Source organism: Moschus berezovskii, chromosome 20, assembly GCF_049115385.1.
Source record: "Moschus berezovskii isolate FMDL1 chromosome 20, NW_MosBer_1.0, whole genome shotgun sequence".
NCBI classification, from domain to species: Eukaryota; Metazoa; Chordata; class Mammalia; order Artiodactyla; family Moschidae; genus Moschus; species Moschus berezovskii.
The window spans coordinates 21,405,490-21,429,203 of record NC_142479.1 but is presented as its reverse complement, the minus strand read 5'-3'; the positions used below and the strand labels follow the sequence as shown (position 1 = coordinate 21,429,203).

Here is a 23,714-nt window from a genome sequence, read left to right as displayed (position 1 = left end):
CTTTTTCGGGCTGCTCAGGTGGCTCAGTGGTAAAGAATCCACCTGCCAATGCAGGGGACACAGAAGTTGTTGGTTCGATCCCTGAGTCAAGAAGATACGCTGGAGGAGGAAATGGCAACCTACTCTAGCATTCTTGCCTGGAGAGTCCCATGGACAGAGGAGCCTGGCAGGCTGCAGTCCACGGAGTTGCAAAGAATTGGATATGGCTGAGCACACGCCGATGTTTTCACCAGGTTTTGCTGTAACTGTCCTTGGCAGCATAGTGGTACACCTGGGGGGTGTGGACTTTGAAGTCAGGCACACTCCACTTCAGTTCTGACTCCATGGCTTGTTTTGGTCTGACAAACTGTTTTATATCCCTGAGCCTCAGGTGTCCTCATTTGTCAGACGAGAATGGTAACTCCACCTGATGGTGCTCATGCACAGTGCCTGCTACGTTGTAAGATACTTAGCAAGTATCTCCTTCCTCTCATAGAACTTCTGGCAGGATGAAATGGGAAAGCATATGTAAAATGCCTGGCATACACTAAAGGGCTCTACCCTTCCCCACCCAAATTCCTTCCCTGGCTTCACTATGGAAACATCTAACAAGTGGGAAGAGGGTGGTCCCCCGAAATAAATCTGTACAACTTGTTTTCTGGGTCTCTTGCGGCCTATTTTATGTGCCATTTCTTTCCTCTGACTCTCTTGAGCCTTGGCACAGGCACGATTTCCTGCAGTTTCACCAGGCAGAGAGCTCCCCAGACCTCCGAAGCAGCTGCTGTGGATATGGACACCCTGCAGGTTGCCACCTGGCCCCCTGCTCTTCTGGGCAGAGGGGAACTTGTGCTTTGCAGACTTCAGGGTGCACTGATTAGCCTTCATTTTTTGCAGTCCATTTTAAGGCAGGTTTTCTCAAAAAAACTTTTTTTGCTCTTCAACTGTTTCTAGATCAAAGGCATTTAGAAGAACAAGAAACTCTCAGTAATAAAGAAGACAGCAGTATGTTTTGGACCAAAGAAACCCAGGATCTAGAGGAGAACACAGAGAGGTAACAGAAAAAGCTGGATTTTTTTTAAGGGTTTAGAAAACTGTAGTGTTAATTTATGTTAGTTTTTCTTCTGATATTGACAAATAAGGAAAAAAGGGACTTTTTTTCATGTTATCCTTATAGCCCTTATTCCTAAAAGTTTTTTTTTTTTTAACCAAGTTTTTAATTGTGATAAAATACACACAGCATAAACATTTTAAGTGTACAATTCAATACTGCTAACAATGGCAAGCCACTCCAGTACTCTTGCCTAGAAAATCCCATGGATGGAGGAGCCTGGTAGGCTGCAGTTTGTGGGGTCGCTAAGGGTCGGACACGACTGAGCGACTTCACTTTCACTTTTCACTTTCACTTTTCACTTTCACACATTGGAGAAGGAAATGGCAACCCACTCCAGTGTTCTTGCCTGGAGAATCCCAGGGACGGGGGACCCTGGTGGGCTTCTGTCTATGGGGTCACACAGAGTCGGACACGGCTGAAGTGACGCAGCAGCAGCAGCAGCAGCAGCAGCAAGTATATTCACATTGTTGTGCAATTGATCTTTTTCATCCTGCAAAACTGAAACTCTGTACCCATTAAACAACAACTCCGCATTTCCTCCTCCCCATTCCCTAGCAACCACAGTTCTACTCTCTTTCTCTGAGTTTGACCACTCTTGATACCTCCTGTAGGTGAAATCAGCCGTCGTCGTTGTCATGTCACTGGCTTATTTCACTTAGCTCAATGTCCTCAAGGTTCATCTGTGTAGCATGTCAGAATTTCCTTTCTTCTTAAGACTGAATTCCATTGAGAGGGTGTGTGTGTGTATCACATTTTGTTTATCCATTCATCTGCTGGTGGACACTAGGTTGCTTCCACCTTTTCACTGTCGTGAGTAATGCTGCTGTGAATGTGAGTATACAAATATCTTTTTAAGACGCCCTGATTTCATTTCTTTTGGATATATGTATGCAGGAGTGGTATTGCTGGATCATATGTTAAGTCTATTTTAATTTTTTTGAGGAAATGCCATCCTGTTTTCTGCAGCAGCTGCTCCATTTTACATTCCCACAAACAGTGCAAAAGGGTTCCAGTTTCTCCACATCCTTACCAATACTTATCTTTTTTATAATTTATTTTTAATTGGAGAATAATTGCTTTATTTTCTGTTGTTTTTGTTGTTGTTGTTAGTAGCCATCCTAATGGGTATGAGGTGATATCTTGTGGTGGTTTTGATTTGCATTTCTCTAATGATTAGTGGTGTTGAGCATCTTTTTGAATGTAGATGGCCATTTGTGTATCTTTTTTGGAGAAATTGCCCAATTTTAAAATAGGATTATTTGTTTTTTTTTCCTCGTCAAGTTGTTTTTTGTTTTGGTTTTTACTTCATTTTGTGAGGCAAACATAGGTTTCAGTTTCTTTCAAAACATTTAGTTAAAGAGAATGTTTAGGTCTTCCTAGCCAAATAAGAAAAGATGGGGGCAGTGATCCAGACAGTTCAGTCTAAAAACACAAGCTTCCCTCAAGGGACCCGATTGTGTTCTTGACTTGGAGCTCTCCTTGGACCTGCATTGCAAGGTAAACCACCTCAGCTCAACTTCTCTAGCTTTGTCCAAGTTGTCAAACTTTGTCCCAAACTCAGGGCAAGGACTGGGGGGAGGTGAAGGCGACACCCTCCGTGGGCACAAAATTGAAGGGGGCACCAAAAAACTCAGAAGTCAGGAAAGTACTATTTTAATGCCGTATTTGTAAAAATCAATACTAATGAAAAAAAATAAAATCCATATTTTGATGAACAGAATATTTACATTTTAAAGGAAGAGAGGCTGTGAATCTACACTTAACACCACTTGCCTCAACCTCCTCCTGGCCCAGCAGATACCTGGGGAAGCCATGCAGAATACTTTCAGCTGCAGACAGAAAAATACACTTAAAAATACCACTCCTGTTTAGATGAGTTTGTCTCACCAGCGGTTGGCAGGGCTTGGCTGGTGTAGAATCAGTGATGCCTCTGGAGACTTAGGCTCTTTTGATCTTTCTGCTCTGCCAGACATAGCAGGTTGGCTTTTGTTTTCAGACTTGTCAGCTTTTAGACAAGGTGGCTTCTGTGCCCATTCCAGGCAGAAATAAGAGAGTAGGGCAAGAGTCTAGCCCACCCTGTGCTTGTTTATCTGGAAAGCAAAAAATTTTCCTAGAAGCACTTTTCAGCAGATGTCTACTTATATCTTCTTGGCCAAATAGGACACATGGCCACCCTTGGTTGCCAGGGAGACTGGAAATTGAGTTTTTAGCTTTCAGCTGCTATAGAAGAGGAAGGTAGGGGAGGAGAGGGTTATGAACAACTTTTGGGTAGTGAATCCCGTTTCTGTCACACTCTTCAAGGGCTGAACTATTCTTTACAAAGAAGGAAAAGAGAGAGACCTTGGTCGGAAGGTCTTATGAGGAGACTAGAGCCCTGGGACCTGAGAGGAAGGAGGGAGAGGGTTTTATTGAGTGGGGAGACAGAGAAGACAAAGAGGCAAAGGAGGAGGCAGGCTTTTGTCTGTGATGTATGATGTAACTCCATTCCTTCCATCTCCCCAGTGCATCTTCAGTAAAAATCTATGCCTTTAAGGCAAAAGAAGAGTATCCCAAGAAGGCTGAGTTACATTCAGTTTTAAATACAAACTGCTTTGCACATGATCAAAAGTTAGCTACTGTTATCATTGCCTCTTCCTTTTCCCAAAGGGCTGGCTGTGCTGGCCGCAGGTAGATGGCCACAGCTGCTCAGTCATCTCAGTCCTGCACCAAGCCAGAGTGGCAGATATTTTTTTCAGACAGTTGGGACTTTTCAGGCCTCTGAAAACACATTATCCTCATCCTGTAGCCTCAGAGGCAGTTCTTAATCTGGAAAAGTTGCGGGAATGAGTGTGCAGTTCTAGCCCCAGGTGGAAGTTGACGTAATGACCTAGAATTGAGACAGAGTTTAGTATCGCACTTTGGGAAGCAGTGATATTGTGGGTGCTGAGGCTTTTTTAAAAAAATTAATTTATTTTTAGCTGCACTGGATGTTCATTGCTGTGTGCACGGGCTTTCTCTAATTGCGGGAGCAGGAGCTACTCTTCTTTGCTCAGGCTTCTTATTGCCATGGCTTCTCTTGTTGTGGAGCACAGGTTCAGGTGTGTGGGCTTCAGTAGTTGAGGTGCATGGGTTTAGTTGCTCTGTGGCATATGGGATCTTCTCAGACCAGGGATCAAAACTGTGTCCCCTGCATTGGCAGGTGGATTCTTTTCTGTGTATGTACTTATTCGTGTGCGTGCATGCTAAGTTGCTTCAGTCGTGTCCGACTCTGCAACCCTATGGACTGTAGTCCCCCAGGCTCCTCTGTCCGTGGGATTTTCCAGGCAAGAGTACTGGACTGGGTTGCCATGCCTTCCTCCATGAGATCCTCCCGACCCAGGGATCAAACCCATGTCTCTTACGTCTCTGGCATTGGCATGTGGGTTCTTTACCACTAGTTCCACCTGGGAAGCCTTTGTGAGCTTACAAACAACAGAAATTTATTTCTCACTGTTCTGGAGGCTGAAGGTCTAAGATCAGGCTGAGGCAGGTAGGTGGCACAGCCACTGTCCCGGTGACAGGGAAGTCCCGGGGCTGAGGCTTTTTGTCAGGAGGCTGAAGGAGGGTCCTGGTGCGCATTTAGGGCTCTCAGTGACCTCCACAGCTCAGGTACGGGCTTGCCGAGCGTTCATTTTCTCATGTGTGCAGTGTGAAGGGCCTTTCCCACTTTAGAGGGCGTGCCTCCTTGTCAGGGGAGAGGGGGAGTGGTCGCCGGCTCATTCTCTTCATTTGCCTTGGGCAGAGCTCACTCTACACTCGATGAGGACCTGGAGAGATGGCTGCAGCCCGCCGAGGACAGCACGCAGCTACCGGATCTGCCCAAGGGCCCGGCAAGGTTCTTATTCTCCACCAGGGCATCCTTTCCTTCTTTCTCAGGAAGGGGGACTAGATTTTAGTTTCATTTTTTTTTAATAGATTTTATTGTTAGTTTTTAAAAAAGTACATCGACTTCTTGGAGAATTAATGTCTGGCAGGGTATTACGTCACTGTAGACAAGCCAGCCCCAACTCCTGCCTGCCCCTCTCCCTCCAGCCCCCTGCCGTGCTCACAATGCTGACTAGCAGATTGAAATCAGGACAGAGAGGCCTCTAAAATTGCTGTATCTTGGCCCTGTCACCTTCAGCATTTTCATCGGTCATTTGAATTAAGTCAGAAAAGGCATGCTTGTCAAATTTTTAGATAACACAGTCTAAGGATGAATGCTAATTTGATGGGCAATAGACTGTGTATTCAAAATGATCTTGACAGGTGGAAATGTTAAATTTCTCTGCAAGATGCAGGTGAGCATTTGGATCCAAAAGTATTGAATGTGAGAGGGTTGAACTAATAGAGAATTTTTTGACCAGAAGCACGTACTCAACTGTAATTTCATTGAAGATGGGAAATACGTCTTATTTTTATACGCCCAGCATTTAACATGCATTTTGAGACATGGTAAGAATTCAAGACATTCTCCTTGAAGAAGATATGGACAGGGACCCCCTGAGACCTCAGTTTGAGATGGTTGCTAAAAAGGTCTATGCTGCAGTAACACTGAACAGGCAGAAAATGTATTGTCCAGGTCAAGGTGATTTCTCAGACTGGCTAGAGGACTCCTAGAACTCCTCGAACTCTGGTTCACTGTGGGGCTCCTGGTGGGATGTCATATTTTAAAAGGGACAGTCACAGACAGAAGATGGTAGCCACAGAACAGCTAGATGTCTGGAAACCTTGTCATATGAAAACAGCTGAAGTTGCTGGGGAGGCAACCTGAAATACTGTAAAGTGAAGAGGGTCAGCCCCAAAGGACAGAGCTACTGACTAGAAACTGCAGAGTAAAAGACTTTTATTCAATAAAGGACAAGTTTTCTAGTAGCCACAGCAATCTGAAAGAGAAAATAGCTGCCTTTACTTTAACAGCAGCTCCTCCCACCCAGGCATAAGCTGGATGACTCTGGTCCAGGGCATTTGAATGGAGGTAAGAGATAACCTCCTCCAACTTTAGAGCCTGCGATTCTATTAGTGATAAGAGGTTAGGAAGAAAAAAATCCTTTTCATCCTAGCTGGCTTTACTTTCTCTCTCACTTTGCATATTTTATTTTGAATATCCACCAAGTGAAAGCAAGAAAAGTCCCTACACCATATCAGTTTGATTCTGCCATCATCTGTTCTGAGCACTTGAGGTGCAGAGCCATAGGAGATCTCTGCCCTTAGGGAGCTTAGAGCTGAGTGGGGGAGATGGTTTCTGCTTACTAGTCTGACAGATGTGGTCTTCAGTTGTTAGATACTGCAGTTAGATATTTCACTTGAAAGTTTCAGGAAATGAAGATAAGGAAATAAAATATATGTGGTTGTAAAAAGGACATCAGTTACAACATAAGTGAAATGTTTGTTTCCTTTTAGACAATAGCCTAGTGGTAATGTTTGTTTCCTTTGAGACAATATAGCCTAGTGGTTGAGAGCAGAGTCCTGAGTCAGACTTTCTGGGTTGACCTCAGCTCTAGGACGTACTGGGCATGTAGTTCAACTTCTTTGTACCTCAGTTTTCTCACCACTCAACTACTTTACATAGTTGTGATGAGAATTCAATGAGTTAATATACATTACAGCACTTGAACACATAGGGAACCCACACAGTTAGTGCTAGCTATTGCTATATTTCCTTGGGAGCACAGTCTTCTCCCTCTGGCCATTGTGCACATGATTTAATGACCAAAATCATTGTCATTGAAGGGAGGCAAGCAGCAAAGATCAAGAAGTTGGTGAAAAGAAGAGGAAAGGGGAAGAAAGCATGAAGCCAGAGAGAAGGAAATCGGAGAGCTTTTTAGGGATTTCTGAAGAAGGTATGAATGGATGGTCATTATAATGTAACCCGGAGTCCCTAGCCTTCAGTGAGCATCCGAGTTATTTAGAAATGTTTCCCAGATGCTGTATACAGCCCTCCTACACTTTCCCCCTATAGTTCAGCCCAGGTTTTCTATTAATTGCCAATTATGTCTTCATCACAAAACAGTAACGACATCCAATTTTATTTCTAAATCAAGTCTTCAGCTACTCTCATCATCCATATATACTGTCTGGAAAGATGTTTTGTTCCTAATGTATCTTCAAAAGAATTCTAAATTTATCTCCCGGAGAGGCTAAATAAGAATCCAATAAGAAATCATAAATTGTGGAATTTAAGTGGTGCCTGCAAGTAATGTGAGAAGTATAAATTAACCTTAATTTCAAAACTTTTGATGGAGCTTTACGGGACCATCCACAAATGGTACCTTCCTACGTTTAAGATCCTCCTACTCAGGAAGTTATGGTCATTAATTCTTTCACATCACCTGGTACCTCTTTCATCCCTTCCCCAGTCCATTCTCATTCTCTTCCTGATCTGTGTGAACTGAATCTGCTGGGCTTGCTAGTCAGCCAGCTCCCTGTTGGCCAGTGAGAGGCCCTAGCAGATCAGAGGGCTGACGAGTAGCTGGCTGTTACTTGCCTGCCTGCCTGCCTCTGCACCTTGTGTGTGTGTGGAAATGGTGTCCCTCCACAGCTTCTGTCCCATCCTTCCACTTCTGGCTTGCACTGGGTTCCAGTAACTGTCCTGCTCTACCGCTGCTCTCCCCTAGTCCCTTCAGACTTAGGGGTGACAAGGCTTCCCACTGCTGCTGGTCACTGGATGCTTTGCCATCCCTTGTTTGCGCCCTTAACTCTAACACCTCTGTAAGCAGGCACTTCATGAAAGGGCCTGGGGTACATTCTGTTTCCTCCAGGACCCTGACTGTGTGAGCGTTTAGCCAGTACTGAATTCACTGAGAACATGATGCAGGGACCCTGTGAAATTGGCATTATTGGTGTCTGTTGATATGACAGTGAGCTGTAGGATATTAGGAGTGGAAGCCTAGTAATTGTTTTTAGACATATTTCATCTCTGTAGAAGCAAACAATTGTTGGAGGTGAAACAGTCCACCCTAAACTGGAGAGAGTACTAGTGGGAATTCTGAACGCTGGCATCCTTTGATCCAGAGAATAATCAAGTTGTTTTTTCTTCCTCCTATATTTCATCAAGAGGAACTAAAACCCTGTTTTTGGAAGCGACTGGGTTGGTCTGAACCATCCAGGTAATGAGATACCAGATGTTTGTAAGTCAGAGTCCACTGTTTATAGACAACCTGAACAGACTTTAAACATTTACCGGTATCTAAATAAACATTAATAACAAAGACTTGAATTCAGAGTTGCTCAGTTTTGAAATGCTAATGTTTATAATTAATTAAAATAGAAGGGGAAACAAATGCCAACTTCGATTACATAATTGGTAGTCAGCACAGGAAGGTTTTAGGTGGAGGGAGTACAGAGGATGCTGCTGTCACTTGCTTTGCAGTCATTTTGCATTTCCATGATACACTAGTTTATCATAAGCTCTTTTGATGATAAAGATCGAAGTTTCTTTCCCTTGAATTCAGTTGAATAGAAAGAGTCTGTTGTTTGTGTCTTTAAAAAGCATACACACCAACTCAAAACTCCCTTTTTTTGTTCAGGATAATCGTGTTGGATCAGAGTGACTTGTCAGACTGACTGGAAATGGACTCTAGGTGGACTCCTGGCCTGAGTTTGAGTGTCCTGCTCGTGAGCTTCCTTCTTCCCTCATCTGCTGCAGTCACCATTAGGGCAGTGGGTCTGTAGCTCACACTTTGTTCAGCTTCCACTATAGACAGAATGGCTTGTTTGTTTGCAGCACATTTAACCATTTGTTTTCAGTCAGATTTCTGAAAAGCAAAAGGTGTTTTGATTGTAAAACTTTCTCATTGTGCCCCGAATGGCATTTGGTTTTTTTTGATACAGATTTTCAAAAAGTTTAAATTCATGTTATCTAATAAAACGTTTCCTTTTAATACCATTTAGATTTCACTTGTAAGATATATTTCTTCTTTAAAAATCCTGTTTATTTATTTATTTACTTCTGGCTCTGCTTGGTCTTCGTTGCTGCGGGCTTCCCCTAGCTGTGGTGAGTGGGGACTACTTTCCAGTGCGTAGATTTCTCCCTGTGGTGGCTTCCCTTGTAGAGCATGGGCTCTAGTCGTGTGGGCTCAATAGTTGTGGCCCACGGGCTTAGTTGCTCCACAGCACGTGGGATCTTCTTGGACCAGGGATCAAAGCTATGCCTCCTGCACTGGCAGACAGGTTCTTTACCACTGAGCCACCAGGGAAGCCCTGTAAGATATATTTCTATATTAGTTATTGAGAAAGGAACTGCCACCCAAAGAAGTTTTAATTTCTGTTATAAAATTTGACAAATAATTAACTATTGCTACCACCCATCATGGGCTTCTCAGGTGGCTCAGTGGTAAAGAATCTGCCTGCCACTGCAGGAGATTCAGGTTCCATCCCTGGGTTGAGAATACCCCCTGAAGGAGGAAATGGCAACCCACTCCAGTATTCTTGTCTGGAAAATCCCATGGACAGAGGAGCCTGGCAGGCTACAGTCCATGGGGTCACAAAAGAGTTGGATACAACTTAGCAACTAAACAGCAACCACAAACTTTCGTACAAATGGGCACCAGTCATCCATGCTTTTTTTTTTTTAAAGTTTTATTTATTTATTTGCGTCGGGTCTTAGTTGCGTCCCATGGGATTTTTGTTTTGTCATGTGGGATCTTTTATTGTGCCCACGGGCTCTCTTGTTGCAGAGCACGGGCTCCAGAGCATGTGGGCTCAGCATTTGTGGGCACAGGCTTAGTAGCGCCTCAGCATGTGGGGTCCTAGTTCCCTGACCAGGGATCAAACCTGCGTCCCCTCCATTGCAAGGTGGATTCTTAATCATTGGACCACCAGGGACCCCATCCGAGTTTTATTATAGAAATGTTGCCCTCCTCTTTGCCAGGATTGCCATATTCCCATTCCAGCTATAATTGACTTACATGATAAAAGTATAGGTAGGAATAAAAGCCCAAGATATTTTGAACTCTTTAAGTGATCAAACATCTCTATATTTCGGTTTGTATACCTCACATCCTTAGTGTCTCAGAAAAATGAAACTATGGTAAGAAAGATCGCAGTATTTTCTCTAATTTAGTCTCTTGTACAGTGCTAGCCTGCTAACATTTTATTTGTAAGTAGTAGATCTTTTGTTTGCGAAAACTGGATAGTTCCTATTGTGGATGGTCATATTCAATACAGTTCTTAGCGCCCTCAAATTTTACCCTACACAAGTGAAACAGGAAGGTACAAGTTAATATGACCATTTAAAAGCAAGGAAACAGTTGCTTCCCATTGTAATCGGAGGAAAACCAAGACAAATTACTTTACAAATAATGCTAGATGTAAGAAACTTTGAGGAATACAGAGACTTGGTCATATGCAGTACTTCCTCTCAAAAAATTTTATATATTGAGATAAAACCAACATATATAAAAATGTGAGAACTAATAGCAGACATATCGTGATAAAAGGTGAGCGTTATCTATTAGTATTCATAAAGGCTACAAGTCCTACACAAACTTGCCCTGATGTGGTTTGTAATCTTGTCTGCAGAGTAGACTTACTGTCTGGCCAGTGACTGCATGATATCGGCCATTAACAGTAATAATGTTGGTAATTGTTGTTTATTAGTTATGGAGCACCTATTATATGCCAGGTATTTTATGTACTTGGTACTTTTCCTACACATGGCACTCTCATTGTATTTCTTTAGTACGCTGCTTTTCCTACTCTCACCAGCTATTATTGCAAACTTATTCCTCACTTCCTGTCACCAGTTAACAGTTGACTTAACCCCAACTGTGGTGGCTCAGAGGTTAAAGCGTCTGCCTCCAATGCGGGAGACCTGGGTTCGATCCCTGGGTCGGGAAGATCCCCTGGAGAAGGAAATGGTAACCCACTCCAGTATTCTTGCCTGGAGAAGCCTGGTAGGCTACAGTCCACGGGGTCGCATAGAGTCAGACACGACTGAGCGATGGAACGGAACGGAACGGAACCCCAACTGAACAGAGAAATTAGAAGCCATCAGATGGGAACAAACTCAGCTTCCCACTACCAAAAGTACTGAGAAAATCACATCTGTTTCTGTGACTAGGAGAGCTGTGAAGCAGCCTGCCCTAAACTCGAGGTGGACCTCTTCTACACATATGCTTTCTACTGCCCTGCATGCTACCCTGAAGGAGGCATCTCTCTTCTTCCCCAAGGCCAGTCTCATCTTTTGTCTGCTCAGAGTTATCCTTCTCAGGTTATCATCTCCCTTCTTAATCGCTTCAGCGCCTTCTTTATTAGCTTCTTTTCACCATTTGACACCCTTGGATTTCCCCCATCTCTAAAAAGTATTCCCTGGACTTCCTTGGGGGTCCAGTGGTTCGAACTCCATGCTTCCACTGCAAGCAGTGCTGGTTCGATCCCTGAGTGGGGAACTAAGATCCCTCATGCTGTGTGGTGTGGCCAAAAAAAAAAAAAAGGGAAACCCAGTATTCCCTGGGTCCCACATCCCTTTCCATCTTTTTCCTCCCACAGCAGTTAGCGTTCTCATTTAAAAATTTTTTTTTCCTTAGGCTGTACTGGGTCTTTGTTGCTGTGCTCAGGCTTTTCCCTGGTTGCGGTGGGTGGGGGCTACTCTCTATTTGTGGAACAAGGACTTCTCATTGCTGTACTTTCTCCTGTTGCAGAGAACAGACTCTAGGCACGTGGTCTTCAGTCGTTGCCGCTTGCAGGCTCTAAGCACAGGCTCAGTAGTTGTGGTCCACAGACTTAGTTGCTACTCATCCTGTGGGATCTTCCTGGATCAGGGATCCAACCCTTGTCTCCTGCATTGACAGGTGGATTCTTCACCACCAAACCACCAGGGAAGCCCTGTGCCATATTTTATATCCCACATATAAGTGATATCATATGGTATTTGTCTTTCTCTGTCTGACTTACTTTACCTAGTATGATAGTTTCTGGGTCCATCCATGTTGCTGTAAATGGCATTCTTTCTTTTTTATGGCTGAGTAGTAATCCATTGTTCCACTGATCGCCGAAGAATCGATGCTTTTGAACTGTGGTGCTGGAGAAGACTCTTGAGAGTCCCTTATACTGCAAGGAGATCCAACCAGTCCATTCTAGAGGAGATCAATCCTGGATGTTCATTGGAGGGACTGATGCTAAAGCTGAAACTGCAATACTTTGGCCACCTCATGCAACGAGTTGACTCACTGGAAAAGACTCTGATGCTGGGAAAGGTTGGGGGCGGGAGGAGAAGGGGACGACAGAGAATGAGATGGCTGGATGGCATCACCGCCTCTGTGGACATGAGTTTGAGTGTACTCCGGGAGTTGGTGATGGATAGGGAGGCCTGGCGTGCTGTGATTCATGGGGTCGCGGAGAGTCGGACACGACTGAGCGACTGAAATGAACTGAAATGAACTGAGTAATCCATTGTATACACAGTACCACATCTTCTTTATCCATTCTTCTGTTATAGATAAAATTGTTTCCATGTCTTGGCTATTCTGAATAGTGCTGCTGTGAACATAGAGGTGCATGTATCTTTTGAATTATAGTTTTGCCCACATATATACCCAGGAGTGAGAATGCTGGATCATATGACTACTCTCTTCTCAGTATTTTAAGGATCCTCCATACTGTTCTCCATAGTGGCTTCACCAGTTTACATCTCCACCAACAGTGAAGGAGGGTCCCCATTTCTCCACACCGGCAAATGTCTCCAGCATTTGTTATTTGTCAACTTTTTAATGATGGCCATTCTGATCAACGTGAGATGGTACCTCATTGTAGTTTTGATTTGCATTTCTCTAATAATTAGCAATGCTGAGCATCTTTTCATGTGCCTGTTGGCCCTCTGTATGTCTTCTCTGGAGAAATGTCTATTTAGTTCTTCTGCCCATTTTTCAATTAGATTGTTTGTTTTTTGTTATTGAGTTGTATGAGCTGTATATTTTGGAAATTAAGCCCTTGTCAGTCACATCATTTGCAGATTTTTTTTTCTGATCTGTAGGTTGGTTTTTCATTGTTTTATGTTTTCCTTTGCTGTACAAAAGCCAGTAAGTTTGGTTAGGTACCATTTGTTTATTTTTGCTTTTATTTCTGTTGCCTTGGGAGACTGACCTAAGGAAATATTGGTACCATTTATGTCAGAGAATGTTTTGTCTATGTTCTTGTCAAGGAGTTTTATGGTGTCTTGTCTTCCATTTAAGCCTTTAAGTTATTTTGAGCTTATTTTTGTGTATGGTGTGATGGTGTGTTCTAACCTCACTGATTTACATGTGGCTGTCCAGTTTTCCCAGTGCCACTTGCTGAAGATACCACTTGTTCTCCTTTGTTTCTTCTTCCCTCCTTTGTCGAAGACTGACCACGGGTGTGTGGGTTTGTTCTAGGCACTCTGTTCTGTTGATCCATATGTCTGTTTTTGTGCCACTACCATGCTGTTTTGATTACTGTAGCTTTGTAGTATCATCTTAAGTCTGGGAGGGTTGTGCCTCCTACTTTGTTCTTTTTCCTCAGGATTGCTTTGGCAATTCTGGGTCTTTTGTGGTTCCATGTAAATTTTAGGATTATTTGTTCTAATTCGATGAAATATGTCAAGGGTAATTTGATAGGGATCACATTAAATCTGTAGATTGCTTTGGGCGATATGGCCATTTTAACAATTTTTTCAGTTCAAGATCATGGGTTATCTTTCCATTTCTCTGAATCATCTTTAGTTTCCTTAATTAATGTTTTATAGTTCTCAGCATATAGGTCTTTCATCTCTTTGGTCAGGATTATCATTAAGTTGTGTTTTTTTTTAATATTATTTTAAAAGGGATTGTTTTTTTACCTTCCCTTTTACCTTTTCCTTTTCTTCCTTCAAGCTTTCTTCCTAAGAGACTTTGCTCACATCCATTGGCTTAGCTTCTGTATGCTGACAACTCCCAGATATGTACTGAAAGTCTATGACCAGACCTCTCCTCTCAGCTCATATATCTACCCAAGTATTCAGTGTCTCCACTTGGGTTTCTTTTGGGTGTCTTACTGATAATACCCAAAACCAAACCCACAGTCTGAATCACAAATCTCCTTCATCTCTAAAACTTCCCTTCCAGCTAATGGTGTTTCTGTTCCCTCAGGCACTCAAACCAGAAACCCAGGAGTCATTCGTGACTCCTCCCATTCCTTTACACCTTACATTGAAATATCAATCATTAAGACTTATTTGTTTCAGTGCAGGAGAGGATGTGGAGAAAAGAGAATCCTCTTACACTGTTGATGGGAATATAAGTTGATACTGCCACTATGGAAAACAGTATGTAGGTTCCTTAGAAAACGAAAAATTGAATTACCATATGATCCATAAGTTTCATTCCTGGGAATATACCTAGACAAAACTATAATTCAAAAAGATATATGCACCCCTATGTTCATAGCAGCACTATTCACAATAGCCAAAACATAGAAATAACCTAAATATCCATCAACAGATGAATGGTTGAAGGAGATATGGTACATATATATGGTGGAACAATACTCAGCATAAAAAAGAAAGAAAGAATGTCATTTGCAGCAACATGGATGCAACTAGGGATTATCATACTAAGTGAAGTAAGTCACAAAGAGAAAGACAAATACTATCTGATATTACTTACATGAAGAATATAAAATATGCGGAAATGAACCTATCTACAAAAGAGAAAAAGACTCATAGAGAACAGACCTGTGGTTGTCAAGGTGTAGTGGGTGGGAGAGAAAAATTAGGAGTTTGGGATGTATGGGATTAGCACAGGGAACTATATTCAATATCCTGTGATAAACCATAATGGGAGAGAACACTGAAAGAGTGTGTATGTGTATATATATAAAACTGAGTCATTTTGCCGTATAGCAGAGATTGGCACAACATTGTAATTTTAAAAACTGAAAAAAAGTTTCTTTGTTTCAGCCTCCAAAACATATGTCCATTATACCCACTTCTTTGTGTCTCTGCTGTTGCTGCCCTCATCTGACCGCTAGTAACTCTCACTTGGGCCACTGCAACAGCCTCCTGGATTGGCCTACTGCATCCAGTCCCACATTCAACAAATAATTTTTGAATGACTCCTCCGTGCCAGGCACCATTCTAGGTGCTGGAGAAATAGTAAACAAAGCAGAAATCCCACTCTCCTTGAGCCTACAGTCATTAAATGAATAAATAGATACTTTTAATAGTGATAAGTGCTATGAAGAAAATAAGTAAAGTGATAATGATGGCACAGGGGGACACAACATTAGAAAGGATATTCAAGGGAAGGCTGTTCTGAAGAAGTGACCTTTGAACTTCAACTGGGATGAAGAGAAGGAGCCTGTTTTTGTGACACTGAGAGATGAGCATTCTAGCAAAGAGAAAAGCAAAGAAAACTGCAAAGAAAAGCAAATGCTCCCCTACAGGAAGCATTATGGTGGAGCAGCAAAAGGTCAATGTGGTTGAGCAAAGTAAGTTGTGGGGAGGGTGACAGAAGGCTGGAGATTGATTAGGGGGATTATGCTGCTGCTAAGTCACTTCAGTCGTGTCCGACTCTGTGTGACCCCATAGACGGAAACGGAAGCCCACCAGGCTCCCCCTTCCCTGGGATTCTCCAGGCAAGAACACTGGAGTGGGTTGCCATTTCCTTCTCCAATGTGTTAAAGTGAAAGTGAAGTCGCTCAGTCGTGTCCGACCCTTAGCGACCCCACGGACTGCAGCCTACCAGGCTCCTCCATCCATGGGATTTTCTAGGCTAGAGTACTGGAGTGGCTTGCCATTGCCTTCTCCAGGATTATAGACCCTGGTTAAAAGTGATTTCCAGTGTTATAACATTATTAGGTTCAAATGTCTAGTAAAAAAAAAAAAAGACAAATCACAAAGCATGTTGAAAAAAGAAAGTATGACCTATTCAAAGGAAAGAGAGAGATGAACAGAAACTGTGCCTGAAAAGTGCCTGATGGCAGACATACTAGACAGAGACTTTGAAATGACTTTTGAAGACGCTCAAAGAACTGAAGTGTAGAGAAGGTCATGAAAGCGATCTGTGAACAAAAGGAAGTATCAGTGGAGAGATAGGAGGCAGAGAGATAGGAGCTGGAGCAGCCAGGCTTTCTATCTGTGGTGTGCAGGTTAGGTTGCCCTGTGGTACGTGGGGTCTTAGTTCTCTGACCAGGGATTGAACCCACATCCCCTGCACTGTAGGGTGGATTCTTAACAGCTGGAACACCAGGGAACTCCCTTTAAAACTAGATTTTAAAAGATGGATATATGAAGTATCTTCTTTAACTGCATTGGGATGAAGCTAGAAATCAATAACTAAAGGGAAACTGGAAAACTCACAAACTTGTGGAAATTAAATAATACATTTAAATAACCAATGGATCAAAGAAGAAGTCATAAGAAATTAGAATATACTACAAGATGAATTAAAACATAACACACCAAAACTTACGAGACACAGAAAAAAGCTGTGCTAACAGTGGGAAAATTATAGCTATAAATATTTACATTAAAAAATAAGAACAATCTCAAGTTAAATATGTAACTTTATAACTTAAGGAACTAGAAAAAGAAGAACAAACTAAACCCAAAACTAGCAGAAGAAATGAAACAAAGATTAGAGCAGAGATAAGTGATATAGAGAATAGGAAAACAACAGAGAAAACCATTGAAACAAAAAGTTGGTTCCTCAAAAAGAGCAATAAAATTGACAAACCTTTAGCTAGGTGGACTAAGGAAAAAAGAAGTCTCAAATTGCTGAAAGTCTCAATTGCTACTGATTCTACAGAAAGGAAAAGGATTATAAGAGAATACTACGAACAATTATATGCAACAAATTGGATAACCTAGATGAATGGACATATTGCTCGTAACATAAAACCTAGCAAGATTAAATCACAAAGAAGTAGAAAGTCTGAATAGACTTAAAATTTATGGAGATTGAATCAATATTCAAAAATCTCCCAACAAAGAAAAGTCCTGGACCTAATGACTTCACTGGTGAACTCTACCAATTTTTTTTTTTTTGGCCATACCATGTGGCATGTGTGATCCTTAGTTCCTCGACTAGGGATTGAAGCCATGCCCCCTGCATTGGGAGTGCAGAGTTTTAACCACTGAACCACCAGGAAAGTCCTCTACCAAAAATTTAAAGAAGAACTAATATCAATCCTTCTCAAACTTTTCCAAAAAACTGAAGGGTAGGAGGCACTTCCTAACTCATTCTGAGGCCCACTTTACCCTGACACCAAAGCCAGACAAAGCCAATACAAGAAAATAGAAACCAATATCCTTTATGGACATTGGTGGAAAAATTCTCAACAAAATACTAGCAGATAGAATTTAGCATATTGAAAATATTATACACCATTACCAACTAGGATTTATTCCTGGAATGTAAGGGTGTTTCAATATATAAAAATCAATGTAGAGCTTCCCTGGTGGTTAAGAATCTGGCTTGCAACGAAAGGCACACTGGTTTGATCCCTGGTCTCGGAAGCTCCCGTGTAACATGGGGCAACTGAGCCTGTGCTCTGAAGTCCTCGAGCTGCAACTGCTGATCTCAAGCACCACAACTACTGAAGCCCACACACCCTAGAGCCCGTTCTCCATGACAAGAGAAGCCACCGCAAAGAGAAGCCCTTGCACTGCAACTGGAGAACAGCTCCAGCTCACCACAACTAGAGAAAGCCCGCACGCAGCAGTGAAGACCCAGCACAGCCAAAAATAAAAACATAACATGCCATATCAATATGATGAAGGAGAAAGCCACATGACTATCTCAATTGATACAGAAAAAACATTTGACAAAATTCAACAGTCAGTAAACTAGGAATAGAAGGAAACTACCTCAATATGGTAAAAACCGTATATGAAAATCCCATGACTGGCATCATCCTCAATAGTATGGAAAGACTGAAAGCTTTTCCTCAAAGATCAGGAACAAGAGAAGGATTCTTGCTTTTACCACTTCTGTTCATAATTTTGGAAGTTCTAGCCAGAGCAATTGGGCAAGAAAAATAAAGGGCATCCAAACTGAAAAGGAAGGATTAAAATTATCCCTGAAGATGACATGGGCTTGTATGTGGAAAACCCTAAAGAGTCCACAAAATCTGTTAGAACTAATCAATGAATTCAGCTAAGTAGCAGGATGAAAAGGCAACATACAAAAATAAATTGTATTTCCATACATGAACAATGAACCATCTAAAAGGGAAATTATAAAAACAGTTCCATTTATAACAGCATCAAAAAGAATAAAATATCTGGGAATTAGCTTGGCCTCAAAGGTAAAACGCTTATACTGTGAAACCTATGTACTACAAAAAATTGCTGAAAGAAGACAAATTGAAACACATACCATGTTCATGTAAGGGAAGAATAACATTGTTAAAATAATACTATCCAAAGGATCTACAGATTAAATGCAACCCCGTCAAAATCTCAGTCCTATAATTCATATGAAATCCTAGTAGACCTCGAGTAGTCCAAACAATCTTGCGAGAGAACAAAACTAGAATACTCATACTTCCTGATATAAAAACTTACAAAGTTACAGTAATCAGGACATACAGATCATGGAAGAGAATAGATAGCCCATAAATTAACCCTCCTATATATGGTCAAATAACTGTTGACAAGGGGGCCAGGGCCATAGGGGAACAATAATCTTTTCAACAAATGATGCTGAGGAAACTAGAAAAGAATGAAATCGGACCCTTATCTAACACCATATACAAAAAGTTTTTATAGTTTTATTTATTTTTATTTTTGGTTGTGCTGGGTCTTCATTGCTATGTGCAGGCTTTCTCTGGTTGTGGCGAGTGGGGTTTCTTGTTGTGGAACATGGGCTCTAGGTGTGCACGCTTTAGTAGTTGTGGTGCATGGGCTTAGTTGCCTCATGGCGTTGTGTAATCTTCCTAGATCAGGGACAGAACCTGTGTTCCCTACATTGGCAGGTGGATTCTTAACCACTGGACCACCAAGGAAGTCCCACCATGTACAAAAATCAACATAAAATGGATCAAGGGCCTAAATGTAAAACCAAAACCAAAACTCTTAGATAAAAATACAGGGTAAAAGCTTTAGACATTGGATTTGGCGATGATTTTTTGGTAATGACACCAAAGGCACTGGCAACAAAAGAAAAAATAGCCATGTTGGACTTAATGAAAATGTAAAATTTTACTATCCACAGAGTAAAGGGGCAACCCATAGAATGGGGAAAATCCAAGATACCAATGCAAAAGTTACAATGTCATTACGATCTAGTCTCGGTAACCACTTATCATCATTTCTGTTATATTCTACCAGTCACACAGGGAAAGCCCTGATTCAGAATTGGGGGGAGGCTGCTGTAAAAAAGCATGAATGCCGGGAGGTGAGGATCCCTGGAACCATCTCAGAGGCTGGCTGTCCCAGAACCAATTAACCAAGTGGCCATCCCTGAGCTCACTACATGTCTTCATTCAAAAGAAGAGAGTATACTAGAACGTTTACACCTGTCATTGCCTTTTATCTTCATACTGCCAGTAGGAAGAGCAAGAAAAGTGGGGGTCACTCTCAAAGAACCCATCGGTGTCTCAGGCTAATAGAAGCAAACATTTTGTGATGAGGAAAGTGTCAAGATTTTGTGTTGTATCTTGCAACATTTTTGCTAAAATCATCCTTTATCTTCATTTGTACCTAAATTGAACACTGAAAGGAAAATATTTATTTCTCCAACATTAAGAAAATGCAAAAAATCGTTCAAACAACCAAGCTGATTTTGGTAAGATCAGAAAAGTGGTAGCACACGATGTTACATGTTGATAGGGAAATTCAAATTCTCAACGGGCAAAGAGAAGTATAATCTCCCTAGACAAACAAGTAAACCATCATATTTAAAGTAAAATTTCATGAGAAAGCTTTATTCAAGTCAACCAGTCTCAATTTTATAATATGACAAGATATCAAATAAGCATAATCAATAAGCTATCTTCACTTCAATCTGGTTTACCCTTAGATAAACTGATACCCAAGATAGCTGACTTGTAAATACCCTTACACTTCTATCTTTTTCTATAAAACAAAATATATAATGGCTAACCAAGCGTTTTATATATATATAAAATGTATTTTGGGGCTTCCCTGATAGCTCAGTTGGTAGGGAGTCCACCTGCAATGCAGGAGACCCTGGTTCAGTTCCTGGATTGGGAAGATCCCCTGGAGAAGGGATAGTACCTACTCCAGTTTTCTTATGCTTCCCTTGTGGCTCAGTTGGTAAAGAATCTGCATGGAATGCAGGAGACTTGGGTTTGATCCCTGGGTTGGGAAGATACCCTGGAGAAGAGAAAGGGTAACCACTCCAGTATTCTGGCCTGGAGAATTCCATGGACTGTGTAGTCCATGGGGTCGGACATGGCTGAGTGACTTTCACTTCATTTCAAATGTATTTTATTTGGTATCTACAGAGAAAATAGAAAGACAGTAATATCGAAAAAAGGGAATTAAGAAGCCATAATAATTCACATCTGCCTTTGACTCTTCATTAAGAGTAAACTGGGAAATGGTAAGCCAAAATTCTTTAGAAATTTCTAATTCTGTGACTTCCACACCAGTTGCAGAAGTGTATGTGTACCCATGGAACTCTGCTCAATGTCATGTGGCAGCCTGGATGGGAGGGGAGTTTGGGGGAGAATGGATACACGCACATGTGTGGCTAAATCCCTTTGCTGTCCACCTGAAACTATCACAACATTGTTCATCGGCTATACCCCAACACAAAATAAAAAGTTTAAAAAAAGTGTATGTGTGTCAAAATGGAGAATTTGACCAGTTGAATACATCTGGACTGGTAAGCTCTTGATAGGGTTCATAAAATGAGTTTGGGAATTGTATACAGCTGGGTTTTTTGGAGAACTTTTTACTTCAACAGTTCTTGAGACTCACCATATTTTTGTCTTTCCTGAGCTGTTTCATTGTTAAGCAGTGCAATCAGCTTCTCCTCTTTTGCTCTTTTCTCCATGTTGCACAGGACTCAGCACTTCTCTCACTGTGGACTTTTTTCCATTAGCCTATTTTGCATTTGATTAACTTGCTTTGGGCAGCCTTTCATGAATCAATTTTTTGACTGTTTGGAGTATGCAGTTACACCCTCTCCTCTAGTGGAAAATTCCAGTGACCTTAAAGGTATTCATTCCACTTAGGTTCAGAATTTTCTTGAGCACTGATAGTTTGGCTTTTCCTCATATTCATCATATGGTGAGTTAAGAGTATACGCCAAGTACTAGGCTATTTCACCTGTTCCTATGTGAGCATCCAAGCTGATAAACTCTTAAGTCCCATTATGGCCTTTATTATTTATTATTTTCCAGATACTGTTTGTGGTTCTCAGTGGGACAATACCTGTAGGAAAAGCCATAATCTGTAAGATAAACCCTATCTGGATTTCTGTAACCTAAAAGTAGATTCACTGCTTTTGCATCACCGTGAGCATATTCATTTTCATGTATATTTTCCAGTACATCCAACATTTGGATACCTAGCTGCAAGACGGTTGCCTTTTTTAAAGTCCCATTTAAGTCTGAGATCTTCTATGAGTCCACTTCCCTTGAAGGAGGGCATGGCTACCCACTCCAGTATTCTTGCCTAGAGAATCCCATGGACAGAGGAGCCTGGGGGTCTATAGTCCATAGGGTTGTAAAGAGTTGGGCACGACTGAGTGACTAAGCACAGGACACAGTCTTTCCATTACCATAAATCTGTAACTTCTTCCCTTGAATTCAGTAATACCAGATCTGTAAAACAGAGGAATTCCTAAATAAGTATGTAGTTAGGGTTCTATCCACCTTTTGATAGTATTTTTGGGGGAGCTCTTTGAAAAAATTTAAATTCTGCTAATAGCCATTTTCTTGATATTCTGCTTTTATTATGTATATCCTGTCTTTATCTGGTTTATTTGTGCATACATGCTCAATTGCTTCAGTTGTGTCTGACTCTTTGAGACCCTATGGACCATAGCCTGCCAGGCTCCTCTCCATGGGATTCTCCAGGCAAGAATACTGGAGTGGGTTGCCATGCCCTCCTCCAGGGGATCTTCCCGACCCAGGGATCGAACTGATGTCTCCTGTATCTCCTGCATGGCAGGTGGATTCTTTACACACTGAGCCACCTTGGAAGCCCTGTTTCTTTGTGGGGAAAGCTAAGTATATCAAACCAAACTCTCCAGAGCCAGTCATCTTGCTCAGTACCCATTGTTCTCCTATGTCATACAGAACCTTGCCTTTTGTATCTCCCATTTCTTCTTGGTGGCATCACTTCAACCACAGAAGCAGGCACCGGGGCAGGGCATAGTGTCTCATTCCGGCGCAGCTCCTCCCTGAGTCTGGGGCACAGGCAGACAGCAGGGACCAGAAGCGAGAGAAGGCCAAACAGTCCCTTGGACCCCCACCGCCAGGGTCCTGGCAGGCTTGAGGACCAGAATTTTATATTCTTGAGACCTGTATTACTAGCTCAAATCTCAATCTATTGAAATACCTGATATGTAAAAACGTTTTTTTTTTGTTTGGGGAATTCCCTGGTGGTCCAGCGATTAGGACTTGGTGCTTTCAATGCCACTGCCTGGGTTCAATCCCTGGTCAGGGAACTGAGATCCTGACTTTATGTCTCTAATCAGTTCTGAATATAAAGATCCAGAAACTGTGATCCTAAACATTCAATAACTGTCATGACCCTTGAGTCAACAGTGGAATGCTGGATACCATAGGGTCTGTCTCAGAGAGGGAGAGGACCAGCATGTAAAAGGGAGAGAAAGATGACTGTGTTTCTCTCTTATCCAAAATGACCATCTAGGGACTTCCCTGGTGATTAAGAATCCACCTGCCAGTGGAAGGGACATGAGTTTGAGCCCTGCTCCAGGAAGGTGCCACATGCCGTGGAGCAGCTAGGCCCACACACCACGATTGAAGACCACGCTCCACAACAAGCAGCCACCTCAATGAGAAGCCCACGCACCACAAGCAGAGAGTAGCTACCACGCGCTGCAGCTGGAGAAAGCCCACAGGTAGCAACGAAGACCCAGGGCCACCAAAAATAAATACGAATAAACAAATGGTCATCCAAGGTGGAAAGTCTTTCTTCAAATGAAGAAAGAACTGGAATCTAGCTGATCAGGATAGCTGAGAGGTGGGGCTTGTGAGAAAGGAGTACCATTTATTGTGTGACATGCATCAGGCAGTGGTTTCCGGATGAAGAAGCCAAGTCTCAGGCAAGTCAAGTAACTTGTCCAAGGTACACAAATAGCCATTTGTGATTGAAACCAATGACTGACTCCTACAATCCTACCCACACTCCTGGGCCAAGAATGTGTGAGAATTTATGATTTGAGCAACCTGGATTTTCACCCCACGGCCAATCAAACCACCCACAAAACCTGTAGAAAGCTGGGATTCTATTTTGTGACTTATATTCAGTGCAGCTCCAAACCAAATTGGGACAGTTTTGTACCTTGCATCTTATTAAAATTGGGGCTAACACAGTGGGATTGATTTGAGGAGCCCTGCCTTAGTAGGATATTCAAACTGGTTCCTTCTCTCTGGATGAGTGTCTTGAGAGTTCCTAGAACCTGGGGAGAGTAAGGGAGGATCTAGAGCCTTCCTTCTACACCAGGAAATCCTGGGTTTGCTAAGAGCT

At 42.1% G+C, this 23,714-nt stretch overlaps 1 protein-coding gene and 2 pseudogenes across 1 annotated transcript in view; 1 reads left to right on the top strand and 2 right to left on the bottom strand.

The window, feature by feature from the left end:
- Positions 1-8,975, top strand: part of TEX14 (testis expressed 14, intercellular bridge forming factor) — a 103,530-nt gene extending 94,555 nt beyond the window's left edge. Inside the window, exons 28-32 of the mRNA XM_088828629.1 lie at positions 931-1,030; positions 4,851-4,943; positions 6,821-6,930; positions 8,145-8,196; positions 8,617-8,975. Coding sequence (XP_088684755.1) covers positions 931-1,030; positions 4,851-4,943; positions 6,821-6,930; positions 8,145-8,196; positions 8,617-8,653 — 392 coding nt within the window. The 3' untranslated portion in view covers positions 8,654-8,975. The remainder of the gene's footprint in view (positions 1-930; positions 1,031-4,850; positions 4,944-6,820; positions 6,931-8,144; positions 8,197-8,616) is intronic.
- Positions 8,976-20,477: 11,502 nt separating this feature from the next.
- On the bottom strand, positions 20,478-21,195 carry LOC148774634 (serine/threonine-protein kinase VRK2 pseudogene; annotated as a pseudogene).
- A 114-nt stretch (positions 21,196-21,309) lies between these two features.
- Positions 21,310-22,337, bottom strand: LOC129536356 (serine/threonine-protein kinase VRK2-like; annotated as a pseudogene).
- Between the last annotated feature and the right edge of the window lie 1,377 nt (positions 22,338-23,714).